This window comes from Acinonyx jubatus, chromosome F2 (assembly GCF_027475565.1).
Source record: "Acinonyx jubatus isolate Ajub_Pintada_27869175 chromosome F2, VMU_Ajub_asm_v1.0, whole genome shotgun sequence".
NCBI classification, from domain to species: Eukaryota; Metazoa; Chordata; class Mammalia; order Carnivora; family Felidae; genus Acinonyx; species Acinonyx jubatus.
Genome location: NC_069394.1, coordinates 70,350,711 through 70,365,549, shown reverse-complemented (window position 1 = coordinate 70,365,549; position 14,839 = coordinate 70,350,711). Strand labels below are relative to the sequence as shown.

At 47.6% G+C, this 14,839-nt stretch overlaps 1 protein-coding gene across 4 annotated transcripts in view; it reads left to right on the top strand.

Moving 5' to 3' along the window:
• CHD7 (chromodomain helicase DNA binding protein 7) overlaps nt 1-14,839 on the top strand; it is a 189,358-nt gene that overhangs the window by 156,387 nt on the left and 18,132 nt on the right. For all 4 annotated transcript variants that reach the window (XM_053208384.1, XM_027042926.2, XM_027042928.2 and 1 more), the window contains 8 exons: nt 1,879-2,089; nt 2,843-3,038; nt 3,370-3,537; nt 4,031-4,210; nt 7,149-7,259; nt 7,349-7,554; nt 9,525-9,724; nt 9,922-10,081. In XM_053208384.1, coding sequence (XP_053064359.1) covers nt 1,879-2,089; nt 2,843-3,038; nt 3,370-3,537; nt 4,031-4,210; nt 7,149-7,259; nt 7,349-7,554; nt 9,525-9,724; nt 9,922-10,081 — 1,432 coding nt within the window. The remainder of the gene's footprint in view (nt 1-1,878; nt 2,090-2,842; nt 3,039-3,369; nt 3,538-4,030; nt 4,211-7,148; nt 7,260-7,348; nt 7,555-9,524; nt 9,725-9,921; nt 10,082-14,839) is intronic.

The following is a 14,839-nucleotide window of genomic DNA, read 5'->3' as shown; positions in this document are numbered from 1 at the left end:
ATCAGCTTGTTTTAAACTAAGTAACGTACTATATTTTGGTTCGAAGTATAATTTTCATATGGACAAAAAAATAACTGCCCAAGTATCAGGAGTAAAATCTAGTTCTGAATTGTCAAGAGCTTATACTGTATGGCACAGGAATAAACTTTTTAAAAAGACCTAATGTAATTTATGCACTTAAATCCATCTCCCCTGTCTCCTGATGGCCTTCTTGTCCTGAATCTAGAACCTGGATTTCTAAGTGTCATGTTTTGAAAAATATTATTCAGCTTTATTCAAGAACATTCCTGCGAATGCTCTTCAACAGCATTTTGTTTTTACCTTTTCCTAGTCAAAACCTTTCCCATTTTTTCCCCCACTCAGAGAAAAGTCTTGCGTATTAGCCTCTTGCTCACGTGGAAAAGGGAGTGAGAGACCAGTGACTCCGACCCCGCTGGCATTTCCGGCCAGGCCCCCTTCCTCGCAAGTCAGTGTGCTTTGCAGGGGCCTTAGTGCCTGGGTAAAGGCATGAAGTGCCTTTAATCAGTTCTCAGTAAGATTCTCTGTTGATTAATAATTACCAAGCTGTACTTCTGCATATGACTGTGCCATAACTTGATCTGCACAAGTGCCCTTCAGATGGAAATGGGATGGCACTCGTCTCACATCTGCTGCTGCTTGCAGAAGTTCTGTCCGAGTAGCCGTGGGGTCTACCCCACCTGGCCTTCAAGCCCCTTTTGAGATTTTGTGCGTACCCATCTGACGTATTGTGAGTTCACATGTTTAAAACCAGTGGTAAGAAGGGTAGTTTACAGTTTCTGGCACACTTGAAGGCTGGGAACCAATCCCATTAGGTGGATTTGTTTGTGTTTTCTAAAGAATGGGTGACCCCACCCCCATCCTTAGGGAGAGGTGCTGAGCGCAGCAGCCGTGGCCTGATTAACCCCCCGAGATGGGAGGAGGCCAGACCGGTGCCGTCTAATTCTGGCTAAGCCACCTAAGCAGTCGAAGCAAGCTTAGCCTGTGTGTGTTTGGCGTTTGGGTGTGGGGGAGCCGTGAGCGCTTCTCTCCTGACGGTGTCATCCTCTTGAGGCTTCTCTGATGCACCCAGGTCTTTGTACAAGCAGAAATCTGCACGAGGCTATGAGAAAAAGAGGGCCAGGCGTAGAAGCCTTTCGCAACACAGGGTTGATTGCTGCCGCCGTTTTCTAAAAGCTTGAAAAGCTTTGGGTAATTCAAGATAGAGTTTTTGTACCTCATGAAATTATCAGATGAACGTGAACGTAGAGGGAGATTTCGAGGTTGCAATAGGAGATACGCGTTCAGAACCCCTAAAAAGTCTCTGAAAATTATCCTGAAAAAGGGATTCCCTTTCGGTGCCCTCCTCTTGGCTGTATTAACACGCAGTTATCTACAAAAACCGCTGCCCTGACAACATAATTGTTAGACCTCTGTTCCCTTGTTTCTCAGCTTCAGAACAGATTTTGTTGTTTGTGTTTATATTCAGCTAGTAAACAATTCTTCATTTCTTTAGCAATTTAGGTTCCAAATTTTCTGTAGGTATCTGGCCCGTGGCTTGTTTCTGCCACTTCTGGCTTGACAGTCTGTTGTTGAAATTCAGTTTCTACAGACAGCAAACATTTGTTTGTTGGAAAATGTGGTTTTTACCCGCCCCCCCCCCCAAATGTTTAAATGTGTTGTGCTTAAAACTTTGATCCCTTTTATACTTTCATGGTTTTGTGCAGACCTGACTCTTAGTAAGTGGATAGATTCATATTCATAAACATGAGTGTGGCATTTTGGTTCCTACAGTTAGCAGTGGGTTTTGAAAGCAAGTTCATTGTTTTTAGTAATAAAAACCTTTTACGGTATTCACGTTATGCTGTCCAATCTCTGCAGGTGCTGAAGAGAAAATTTTGGAAGAGTTTAAAGAAACACACAATGCAGACTCTCCAGATTTTCAGCTCCAGGCGATGATCCAGGCTGCTGGCAAGCTAGTGCTGATTGACAAACTACTGCCAAAACTGAAGGCTGGTGGCCACAGGGTGCTTATCTTTTCCCAGATGGTGCGCTGCTTGGACATACTGGAAGACTACCTCATTCAAAGACGGTGAGGCCACCGCACCACGAGAATAAAAAGGAAATAAAAAATGACCTTTCCCAGGGCTCCAAGCACTTCACCTCCAAGTGACATTCGTGATAAAGGGGACGGAGTGGGGAGAATGCGTCCCCTCTCTTTCTAAAAACTGTCAGTGACCAGAGTAGGACTCCGCATACTTTCCGTGGCGGTTTTGTTTCCCATTTCTTTCATTTGACTAGAGGAGAATCGGTCTTACCTAAGATTGAAATTGTTTGTTATTTTAGTCAGCTATCTTTTTTTTAATTTTTATTTTTTTTAACGTTTATTTATTTTTGAGAGAGAAAGAGACAGAGCACGAGCAGGGGTAGGGACAGAGAGAGAGAGAGAGAGAGAGAGAGGGAGACCCAGAATCTGAAGCAGGCTCCAGGCTCTGAGCTGTCAGCACGGAGCCCACGGCAGGGCTCGAACTCACGTACCGTGAGGTCATGACCTGGGCCGAAGTCAGACGCTCAACCGACTGAGCCACCCAGGCGCCCCAGAGGTGTCAGCTATTTTTAGACTTAAGTTATTTTACTAGAGAAGAAGTAAAATAAAATTTAATTTTTGAGCATTCAACCGATTATATGCCAAACTACCCTAAAAGCTGTTTGCTCTGCAGTTATTTCTGATAAATGATGTCATTTGGGTACTACATACCCCATATTGTAATACTTCGTTTACAAAAAGAAACAAGCGTCCTGTCGCCGAGTATCAGGCCTCCTTGTTAATCCCGACGTTTTCCAGGTACCCATACGAGAGGATCGACGGCAGAGTGAGAGGCAACCTCCGCCAGGCAGCTATCGACAGATTCTCCAAACCCGATTCTGATAGGTTTGTTTTCCTCCTGTGTACACGGGCAGGAGGCTTAGGCATTAATCTTACTGCTGCTGATACCTGCATCATCTTCGATTCCGACTGGAATCCCCAAAATGATCTCCAGGTAAACACTCAAGAATATCGTCCTGAGGCCCTTTCTCTCTTTTCTTTTCATTCTTTCGTTCTTTTTTTTTTTTTTTTTTTTTTTTTCCAAAGTCATTCTGTGATGGAGAAGCCCCAGTGAAACTAATACATTAAAGCCATGTAGTCCCTAAAGCAGTGTTCCATGATCGGGCCAATAAACCAAGAGTAATCAATTTACTAATAATGTAAAAGGAATTTCTTAGGACGTTAACCTTCTGTACTGCGCCTCTGCTTATTGGAACAGGTGCTCTTGTAGCTGAGACTTGAGTCTTTTCTTTCCGTGGTGGCCATTCATTTCCTTTCTCTTCCAGGCTCAGGCTAGATGTCATAGAATAGGACAGAGCAAATCTGTGAAAATCTACAGGCTGATCACAAGAAACTCTTACGAAAGGGAAATGTTTGACAAGGCTAGTCTGAAGCTCGGCCTGGACAAAGCTGTGCTGCAGTCCATGAGTGGGAGAGAAAACGCTACCAACGGGGTAATCCACACCTGCCCAGAACTTTCCTTTCTTCTGGCTCCTTGCTTTATGTAACTAATAGTAAGAAATTATCCAGCATCAGATTGTTTTTCAGCCTCAATATTTTCAGCCTAATTTGTCATATTTTCTTCTTTCCCTTCCCTCCCCTCTGCTCCCCTCTCCTCCCCTCCCCTTCCCTTTCCTTCCTTCCAGAGAGAGAGAGAGAGAGAGAGAGAGAGAGAGAAGGAGAGGATGAGCCTGGGAGGGACAGAGAGAGGTGGGGAGCAGAGGATCCAAAGCGGGCTCTGTGCTGACAGCAGAGAGCCTGATGCAGGGCTCAAACTCTCAAACTGTGAGACCATGACCTGAGCCGATATCAGATACTTAACTGCCTGAGCCACCCAGGCGCCCTCACATTTTCTAAGTCAGGTTTATCCTCCTTGAGTACAACGAAGCATTTGTGTGGTCTAAAACATTTCAATTCTAAATTATTTTAAATCTCTCTCTAAAACAGGTCCAACAACTTTCCAAGAAAGAAATAGAGGATCTTCTGCGAAAGGGGGCCTACGGTGCACTCATGGATGAGGAAGATGAAGGGTCTAAGTTCTGCGAAGAAGATATTGACCAGATTCTCCTGCGGCGAACCCACACTATCACCATTGAGTCTGAAGGCAAAGGTTCCACGTTTGCTAAGGTGCGAACTGACCTGAAGAGACAGGTTTTCTATAGAAGTGTAACAGAGCTCACATAAAGCAGGACCTTATAAAGTGCTCACCAGGTGCACATGTACCATTTGCTTTGTAGTTGAGAGTTAAGAATTAATTATTAACTCCCCGTGGAACCCCTGATGCATAGAAGCTTCTTTGTGTGTGTTTTGGGTCCCCTTCTCTGTATGTGGCACTGGTTGTCATCCTCACCTTGGCCTCCTGTCAGCTCCCCCACTCCCAGCCTAATCCTTTACCTGCGTCCTTGACCCCATGCTCTCTACTTCTTGAGCTCTGACATCATACTTCCTGAGATCCTGATTCCTGACATAGCCTGTAACAACAGTCAAGCCACTCCTATCTTTAAAAAGCCTCTCATCTGCTTTGCCCTCCAGCTACAACTCCATAACCCTTCTTTCACAGCTAAAATCCACACGAGTGTTATTTGTACCAGCTGTCCCCACGGTCTCCCTTTCTGCTTATTTTTCGACCTCCAGCTTGCACCCCTCCCCCCGCCATCAGACCAGCTCTGGTGAAGGTCACCACCGCTTGACTGAGAGCGCCTTCTGAGGGCCCCCGCTGCACGTCGCTCCACCCATCCACACCCGGGCCCACTTTACACCTTTATTTTTAACAGCTTTCTTGAAATGTAATTTACTTACCATAAAATTCACCGATTTTTGAGTGTACAATCCAGTGCCTTTACCATATTTGCAGACTTGTGCAGCTATCACCACATCTAAGTTTAGAACATTTCCATCTCCCCAGAACCCCATGCCCATTAGCAGTCAGCGTCTCCTCCCTCCCTTCCTCCTCTTCCTCCTCCTTCCCCTCCCCTCCCCTCCCCTCCCCTGCCAAGTCCTTGGCAACCACTAATCTGCTGCCTCTATAGATTTGCCTGCTCCGGACATTTCATAAAATGGAATCATACAACATGTGGTCTTTTGTGTCTGGCTTCCTTCACTCAGCATGGTTTTTTGAGATTCATCCGTGTTGTAACATGTATCAGTAATTCCTTCCCTTTTTTTGCTGAATGGTGTTCTCTTACATAGATGCACCTCTTTTAGCAGTTGATAATGGACATTGGGATTGTTTACGCATTCACTGGTTGAAAACGAAATGTGGGTTGTCTCCACCTTTGGGTTATTATGGATAACGTTGTTACAAACATTTATGAACAGGTTTTTGTGCAGACACATCTTCTCATTTCTCTTCTGTGGATCCCATAAATAGAATTGCGGGGTCATGTGTTAACTCTGTGTTTAACCCTTTGAGGAGCTGCCAGACTGTTTTCTAAAGTGACTGCCCCGTTCTCCCTTCACGCCACCCGTGTTTTCGGGTTCTAATGTCTCCATGTCCTTACTGGCACTTTGTATTTTCTGACTTCTTGATTCTAGCCATATTAGTGAGTGTGAGGTGATACCCAACTCTGGTTTGATCTGCATTCATTGATGCTATTGAGCATCTTTTTATGTGCTTGTTAGCCATATATGTATCATTTGGGGGGAAATGTCTATTCAAATCTTTAGAGTTACTTGTCTTTTATTGTTGAATATTAAGAATTCTTTATATATTGTCGATAAAAGTTTCTCATTAGGTAACACAGGTTGCAAGTATTTTCTCCTAGTCTTTTCTTAATGGTCTTTAATTTCATTCAAGTCCAGTTTACCCATCTTTTTCTTTCATTATTCGTGCTTTTGATGTGTTGTCTAACCTAAGGTCACACACATTTACTCCTTTACGGTTTTTACTCTGACATTTTGGTCTTGGTCCCTTGTGTGTGAATCTTGGTGTGTGGTGTGAGATCAGGGTCCGTCTCCTTCCTTGTGCTCGGACATCTAGTCACCCCGGCCACGCCAGCCTTGAAAGGCTCCCTCCTCTGGGCTCTGTGACCCAGCACCTTCTCTCTCACGTCTTCCAGTTTCTTCTCAGGCTCTGTTCTGTGTCCTCACAGGCACCTCAGGTTCAGTATGTGCAGAACCTCATTCCCGTCCCTCCACCCTGTGGACATGCCCACATTCACAGCCTGCTTGTTTGCCTGAGTGATGCCGTTCAGAGGCTAGACTTGGCTGCTGAGGGTTTTCTTGACCTCCTCCTCCTCCTCTTTCTCCTCCATGCTTCACATCCACCCAGATTCTAACTCCTTTCATTTTACCTTTTAAAGAACGCATTTCTAGCCTGTCTCCTTTTGTCCACTTCTGCCGGAGCCATTTTCAGTCTTCGCCGTTCCCTGTGTAAATTACTTTAGTAGCCTGTTCTACCCTCCCGTGCCCCAGGACATCGGTAGGATCTCTCTGACAGGTGGCTTTGGATACGATTGTGTCCATCTTGAGGTTATTTCCATTTTGAGAGAGTTCCCTGCTACCTCAGAACCCCGTTAACGGGACATGCAAGGCCCCGCATGGCCTGGTTTCTGCGCGCTTCACCAGCTTGACCTTTTGCTGCTCTCCCCTGACTACCTTTATCACCAGCCACATGACACAACTGCCTTGCTTCTCCTCTGAGCCTTTGCACATGCTCTGTCGTGAACGGTTCCACATGCTTTTCCTGGTCTGTGAGCTTTTAACAGCCTGGTCCAGGCATTATATTCTGGGGAGCCAGTTCTCTGTCCCAGCAGTGCCCGCCCTGCACCTCCACCCCCTCACGAACCTGGCTAGGGCCCCCCTTTGTATATCAGTTGCACCTGCACGTACCTTTGTTACCTGCCGCTGATCACACTGTACTGTCACCTTTTGCTTCCTGACCTGTTGAAACCCCTGGACAGAGAGCTGCCTGAGGGACGGTCTCTCATCCTCGCCCTCAGACTGCAGCATGTAGCACACAGTGCAAGAACGCATACGTGTTTGGCTGACCGAGTAAATGAAAACTGCTTTGCATTTTGCCTCTGAGAAAAGCATCTGAAAGTCGTGCATATTTTTCCCCCTTTAGGCCAGTTTTGTTGCATCTGGAAACAGGACAGACATTTCCTTGGATGATCCAAATTTCTGGCAAAAGTGGGCTAAGAAGGCTGAATTGGATATTGATGCCTTAAACGGGAGGGTGAGTGAGAGGTCCTGCTCAAACCCTATCTACTACAACCCAAGGGGTGCTTTTTTAGAAGTTTTAAAGTTATCTGCTGTCTTTTTTAGAACAACCTGGTTATTGACACTCCAAGAGTGAGGAAGCAAACCAGGCTGTACAGTGCAGTGAAAGAAGACGAGCTGATGGAGTTTTCAGACTTGGAAAGTGATTCCGAAGAGAAGCCTTGCACGAAGCCGCGGCGGCCCCAGGACAGGTCCCAGGGCTACGCGAGGAGTGAGTGCTTTAGAGTTGAGAAGAATCTGCTCGTCTATGGGTGAGTCAGACTCATGTGAAACACAGAATTTTATTCTAAATGTCAAATTCTGACCAGCGTAGGGAAGGTATTTTTTGTGTCTGGATTTCTGTGACTCCCCATAGTGCAGCCAAGCAAATGACTTTGCAACAACTTTGACGGGGCCCAGGGTTGTTTGGTAAAGATGCTCACGGTTGTTCGGATCCTCGTGGATGGGAAGGAGCACAGCTTTGGCCCTTAAGGAACGATGTCAGATCCAGACTTACCTGTCGGTGACTAATAACGTAGAATGAAGTCTCAAGACCACAGATGCGTTTCCTGTTTTAGCTTCACATGCAGTTTGTGACTATAGTAGTCTTTCAGTACTTCTTTTCTGTTACAAAAACCTGTCAAAGGCAGTCGTCTTGGTTCTGAAGGTCTTGCAGCTCATCTCAAACATCCAGGGGTGGTTATTTCAACTCCAAATGTGTCGTGTTTGTCCTGCTGGACAACATGTCTCTGAAAGGCAGGAGCCACATCTAATTCATTTCTGAATCTGTGTGAAACGCCACCCAGTGCTTTGAATGATGGTAAGGTAGATACCTGAATCTCCAAAGAGTTCTTTAGCACACTGTGGGACTGCAGACAAGTTCCAGTCAAAAAAAAAACTGCCACCAAAATAATTTTTCTATAGGTCTGGTGATATCCTGCTTTTGATTAGTTCTTCCAGTGGGTTATCATTAATTTCAGAATAAACACAAACTCTCTATTAATCTGGCCTACAGGGCTCTTATCTGGCCCTTATGTGTCTTGTTGGTCCTTTCTGTGGGTAGCTCAGGCTTCTGTTGGGATAGACCGCCTCATCTCTTTCAGTGTGCCATGCTCTGTCTCATCTCTGTCTTTCTGGAAGTTCTTTCCACTGCCTAGAGTGTGAGCACGCGCACACACACACACACACACACACCCAGTACACAGACTTGCTCTGCCCAACAGCTCCTGTCGTCGACATCAGCACAGGCATCACCTTGGCGCCCTGCACCAGAGAGTCTGGTCTGCACGTTCTATCACACCCGTCATGTTGTCTTATGACTTTGAGTAGCAGCCCTCTCCTGAGAGAGCCCCAGTTAGAGCTCCACGAAGCCCGAGACTCTTTTCTCTGTGTCCTCGGGGAAGAGTGCGATGCTAGCAGACACAAAATGAGTGCCAAATCAGTGATTTCTTGTGGAATAAATGAAGTTCAGCTGAAGCCCATTCTGTGTCTCAGCAGGACAGATCCCTGAGCCCTTTGCTACTTGCACCTGCTTGTATGTTTCAACCTAACCATCAAAGTTAGTAGCTGAGAGTTTTGCCGATAGCTTTAGAAATGGGATATATCAAGGACTCCTAAAGCTAAGAAGTATGCTTCGAGTGCGGTGTCTTTGAGGAAAGGGCTGCCCTCCTCCTCTAGGCATCACTATGTAGTAGACACCTCCTGGAGGCGGGGCACTGGGTAGGATACTCAGACACCAGGGATGCACCTATGAGTAGGACAGTCAGGGCCCTGCCTCAGGGAAGGTGAACAAGCAGAAGTGGCAATCAACAGTGAGGGTACTATGGCAGGGAAGATGGCGCAAAGGGAGAGTCAGCCGCGGGTCTGTCCTTGAATTGGCAGCTCGAGTATTGTCTCCCGCTCCTGAGGCTAGGGGGAATGTAAGAGGAGGTCCCACAGACAGCGGCGTGACTTAATGGGTGGACGTCGCGGATTAGCCCGGGTAAGAGAGAGAGTCCGGTGCTGGGCGGGGAGAAGAGAGTTCCATGCAGAGAGAGCAGCGTGTCCCAAGGCCTGAAGGTGAGGATTAGCCCTGCAGTTTGAGGAACTGAGTACATAGAAGCCAGAGAGGCCCAGGCCGGGGCAAATGGCAGGGCCTGCCAGGGCGGCCAAGGCCTCCCTAACGCTGCTGCTTGCCTGTGAAAGTAAAGCCCCAGATCTAAACTGAAAGGCACCGTCTACATGCTGAATATCTGCTTTGCAGCTGGGGACGGTGGACAGATATCCTTTCGCATGGGCGCTACAAGCGTCAGCTCACTGAGCAAGACGTGGAAACCATCTGCAGGGCCATCCTCGTGTACTGCCTCAATCATTACAAGGGGGATGAGAATATCAAAAGCTTCATCTGGGATTTGATCACGCCCACGGCGGACGGCCAGACGCGAGCCTTGGTCAACCATTCTGGTAGGTCCACTTCATGTCGTTTGCACCGCAGGGTCCCGGAGAGCCACCCAGGACCCTTGTGACACAACCTAGACCCCATATCTCCCTGCCACACATGTGGGGAAATGTCCGAGTCTGACACTGTAATTGGGGTTGTACAAAACTTTTGTTGCTGTTGTTGCTATTATTTATTATTATTGTTATTGTTACAACTCTAGGTTTATCGGCCCCGGTGCCCAGGGGAAGGAAAGGAAAGAAGGTGAAAGCCCAGAGCACCCATCCGGTGGTGCAGGATGCCGACTGGCTGGCGGGTTGCAACCCGGATGCCTTGTTCCAGGAGGACAGCTACAAGAAACACCTGAAGCACCACTGCAATAAGTACGTGGCCAAAGGGTGTGTGACATTGACTGCTGAGCTGTAATACTGTGTGGCTACAACTTTAGTACGTGTCCTTGTTTCTAACGTATGTTTTTGAGAGTGAGAAAGAGAGCGCATGCGAGCGACAGAGGGAGGGGCCGAGAGAGTCCCAACTGGGCCCCACCCCGTCAGCGCAGAGCTCGACGTGGGGCTCAAACCCGTGAACCGTGAGATCATGACCTGAGCCGAAGTTGGATGCCTGACCGACCGAGCCACACCCCGGCGCCCCTTTACTGTTTTCCTTGAAACATGGTGCCAAGTCACACGCCAATCATATCATAGCTTCAGATGCCTGATTTGGTTTTTGTGTTGTCGTCGGTGCACAACACAATCTTCCCGTTTAGCCATTTGTGAGCACAACTCAGTGGCATTAATTACTTTCAGAATGCCACGTACCCATCGGCACTGTCTATACCGCAGAGCTTGTTGTTGATGCCAGTGTGAACTCTGCACCTGCTAAACGGTAGCTTGCTCGCTTCCCTCCCTGCCCCAAGCCCCTGGCAGATACCATTCTCCTTTCTGTCTCTGTGAATTTGCCCATTCTAGGTACCTCATAAGTGGAATCAGACGGTATTTGTCTGTCAGTGTCTGGCCTTTTTTCACCTAGCATAACATTTTCAGGGTTCATCCACAGAATTTCATTCCTTTTTATGGCTGAATGATACTCCATTAGACACGTACACCGCATTTTGTTTATCCATTCATCTGTCAGTGGGCACTTGGGGTGATGGGCTCCTCTCCGCGACTGTGAGTCATGCTGCTGAGAACGTTGCAGATAACTAAGTTTTAACCAAGGCCTGTTAGAGAGCTAATGTCAGCTTTATATGACCCCACCTTCCACCGGCTGCTTTCAGCAGAGGGACTGGGGAGTTTACCTGGAATCTTTTGCTTAAGAGCACCTCAGTCAGTGGGTCCTTTTCTCTTACCTGTAAGCTTAGAATCATATTCCTTATCTTTCCTTCCAGAAACTGATTGTATGTCATTGAAGAATATTGAATCTGAATTTATGTCATTGCTTGGAGCTCTGTTAACGATACACACATTAGACTAGCATCAGCGCGTGCGCGGTTCGTCCCGTGCCCTGAGCCTGCCGTTTCGAGAACCGGTCGTAGGGCCAGCACCCAACAGCTCTGCCACTTGTAGCTTCGTGTGGCCTTGGGCAAGTCCCTCAGCCCTCCTTAGGACTCACTTCTGTTAGTCGCGCAGAGCTCTGCAACAGGATCTCACCTGGATGAAGCAGGATATAAAGAAATGTGTATCTCTCTTCCAAAGTAGCCACAGAAGTCTGAGCACAGCTTCCCGTGGGTGCTTCACGTGGATTATCCGTTTGACTTGTCTGAGACAAGTAGTGCTGTTTGTTTGGTTTTCTTTCTTTTTCTTTCTCTCTCTCTCTTTCTTTTTTTCTTTCTCTTTCCTCCCTTCCTCCTTTCTTTCTTTCCTTTTCTTTCTTTCTTTCTTTCTTTCTTTCTTTCTTTCTTTCTTTCTTTCTCTTTCCTTCCTCCTTTCTTTCTTTCTTTTTCTCTCTTTCCTTCCTTCCTTCCCCCCTTCCTTCCTCCTTCCTTCCTTCCTTTCTTTCTTCCTTCTTTCCTTCCTTCCTTCCTTCCTTCCTTCCTTCCTTCCTTCCTTCCTTCCTTCCTTCCTTTTTCTTTCCTCCCCATTTACCTGACAAAGAGATGGAGACTCTGGTACTTAGGGCCTCAGCTAGTTAGGGGGGCAGAGCCAGATTGGAAGTCCAGAACAGATGAGGGCAGTGCCCTTGCTGTCAGTGACCCCCACACCCTCGGATGCCTGCCTTCTCCATGAGGTCACCCGAGCCTCATGTGACATAATTCCCGGGGAGCCCCTGCTGCTCCAGCCTTGCAGTGATGGTGGTTCTTGTCCCTTCTTAAATATGGTAGTGCCTTTGGGGACTACCTTTGATCGCTATCACTAGATTCTGACTGACAAATTTTTTCCTTTTTGAGTCTTTAAAACCATTACCTCAGACCATTTTGGTGCCTCGGAAACGGTTTTCTTGTTACTGCTGTGGCATTATAGCTCTCCCTAAAATGCTGCCCCACTTACAGCTATTAGAAAACTTCTGTTTCCTGTGGTTTATGTCAGCTTTGGGTCAATAGCCCTCTGAGTTCTGGAGGCACACAAACCGGAAGTGAAGTGATTCAGTGTGGGAACAGTGGCTCCTGTGCCCGGGTCCTAGAGTGACAGGGGCAGTAGTTTTCAATTTCCCGTTCTGAGATCAGTGGCAGACTCTTGTGGAGTCCCCTCCCTGATTAGCATGTGAGACGTAGCTAGGGTGCTCTTTGCCCGTGGTCGCAGGAGAAGACCGGCAAGGCTTGCCGTCCGCTCTCTGGAACACGCAAGGAGTCCCTTTTTCTCCCTGATAGATCTTGCCTCGAGACTTCTCAGGGCCTAAAGTGGGGAGAGGTTCGTGAGTGGTAAGAGAATAAGAAACGCAGATTGAGGGGCCTCCTAGAAAAGAGCCAGTCAGTTCTCTTCAAAAGTTTCAAGAGACAAAGACAGAGGAACTGTCTCGGGTTAAAGGAGATGAAGGGGCAGGAGAGTTCGTTGCCATATATGGGCTTGGACTGGGGGCAGGTCCAGAAAACGGTCGCTAGTGGGACAGCCAGTCAAATGTGAATGAAGTCTGGGGAGACTCATTAGTAGGCTGGTCTGTCGGATTTCCCAAGGGCAGACTCCTTAGGGTCAGAGCCCGTCTCCCGTGTGGTACCTACCACCGTCCTGCTGGTGCCCACCTTGTGTTCCACAGGGGCACTGAGCTTGCCAGCTGCACTGGTTCGAATTTTTCCTCTAGAAGAAAGGTGACACTCACAGTTAGCTCTTGAAAGCCTCCACGTAACTAAAATTCCTCCCAAAGAAGAAATTTTGTCTTCTATCAAAAGGGAGAGAAACCGGGGAGCCTGGGTGGCTCAGTCAGTTAGGTGTCCGACTTCGGCTCCGGTCACGATCTCACGGTGTGTGGGTTCGAGCCTGGCTCCGGGCTCTCTTCTGTCAGTGCAGAGCCTGCTTTGGAAGCTCTGTCCTCCTCCCTCCCCCTTTCTGCCCCTCCCCCGCTCCGGCTTGTGCTCTCCTTCCTCCCAGAAACAAACATTTTAAAAATAAGAAAAGGGAGCGAATCCATTCCGCTCATGGCCACTGTGCTGAGTTTTGGTGAAAAACAGAATCCGGCCAAGGGTGGAGAGTGCTTCCTGTGTAACTGCCTTTCCTGAGCATCCTCTCTAAGCAGGTCCTGGCCCGTAAGGGCTCTAACGAGAGAAGAAGTGAGGTGCCAGCCATGGAGTGCCATACTGTTAGTTTCCTTTTGCCAGTTCAGTGTGGCACAGCCAGTTTTTAATCCTATCGAAAGAAAACTCTCGAAAAAATTAAAATTTTACCCTGGGGCGTACTCAGGTATTTACAGCCTCACACTCTGTCTATCTAGAGTCCCCGGTGCTCAGAAGCAGACACCTGGTGGAGAGGAAGGCGTATCACGGGGTACCTGGGCGTGTGTGCGGGAGTAGTCTGTTTTGGTGAAACTGCCCGTATTTGTCATTTTGATATTTTCAAGGACACTTGCCACGTCCTGAGAGACAGTGTGCAGTGCTGGAGTCAGGAGGCCTACTCCCAAGTGGTCCGTGCTCAAGGTGACCCTGTGACCTTGGATATGTCACCGGTCTTCTGTGACTCTCAGTTTTCACGTCTGTGAAATGGAACTTGTAACGTGCCCCGCTTCACCGTAGGATTATCGTGAAGATCAGATGAGCTAGTATCTGCAGACGTGACACGTGGGCAGTAACAAGCTCTGTGAGTGAGTGATGGGATCAGCCAGCTAGGGGACAGCACTTAGGCACTCGTCAAATACCAGTCTTGAATGCGGGTCAGGGGATGTCCAGCAGGAGATGCTGGATTCCGAGTAGACGTGGGCCTCCGGGATTTGCCAGGGGGGCTTTACCGAAAGAATTAAGTTTATGCCACCGAAGAAATCCAGACGCGATTGAAACTCTGGTACCTAGAATTCCAAGCCTTTTCAGAAACTTACTCTTTGGAAATGACTAAGAACTTCAAGGAACCGGACGCATTTTAACCTCCTTTGTGCCATTATTTTTTAAGCCACAGCCTAGGCTTCCAGGTAACGTAAACTAGAAAGAATAAATAATGCTTAATATTCCTTCAGGGAGAAGAGTGAGGACCCACCCCCTCCCACACCCCCATCACCATCTTCCTTTCTCGGAAGCAAAGTTGTATAATCTGAAAAACCTGACATTCCATATTGAGGGTTTATTGTAAGGTAGTAAAACCAGATTTTATATCTCGTTTATTCCTACAACTTCTGATGTGCTTCCAAAAATGGTATTAAGGCAGCAGCTGAGGAAATTTTATGAGATAATGAAGCAGAACAGTTACTGAAAGCCATCTGCTCAGTTGTTTACAAACTTGCTTCAATACTTCAGAGGCAGTGGTAGGGTACGTGTCTAAACTTCACAAGCTGCACTAGGTAGAACGGAATGAAGTGCGCCTGGGCTGGGCTGAGCCCGGTCCCTCTCTGTGCAGCGCGAGCGGTTGCCAGGCAGGCCTGTTGGAAGCCAGCAGAAAGCACCACACAGAGGTGATTATGTGCCACCATCTGTCACGCTTCAAGCCTACCATACAGCATGGCTAATCAGCCTTGGCAGGATGATGGATGAACAGCAGCAGCTGCCAAAAAGCCACTGTTGGCAAACA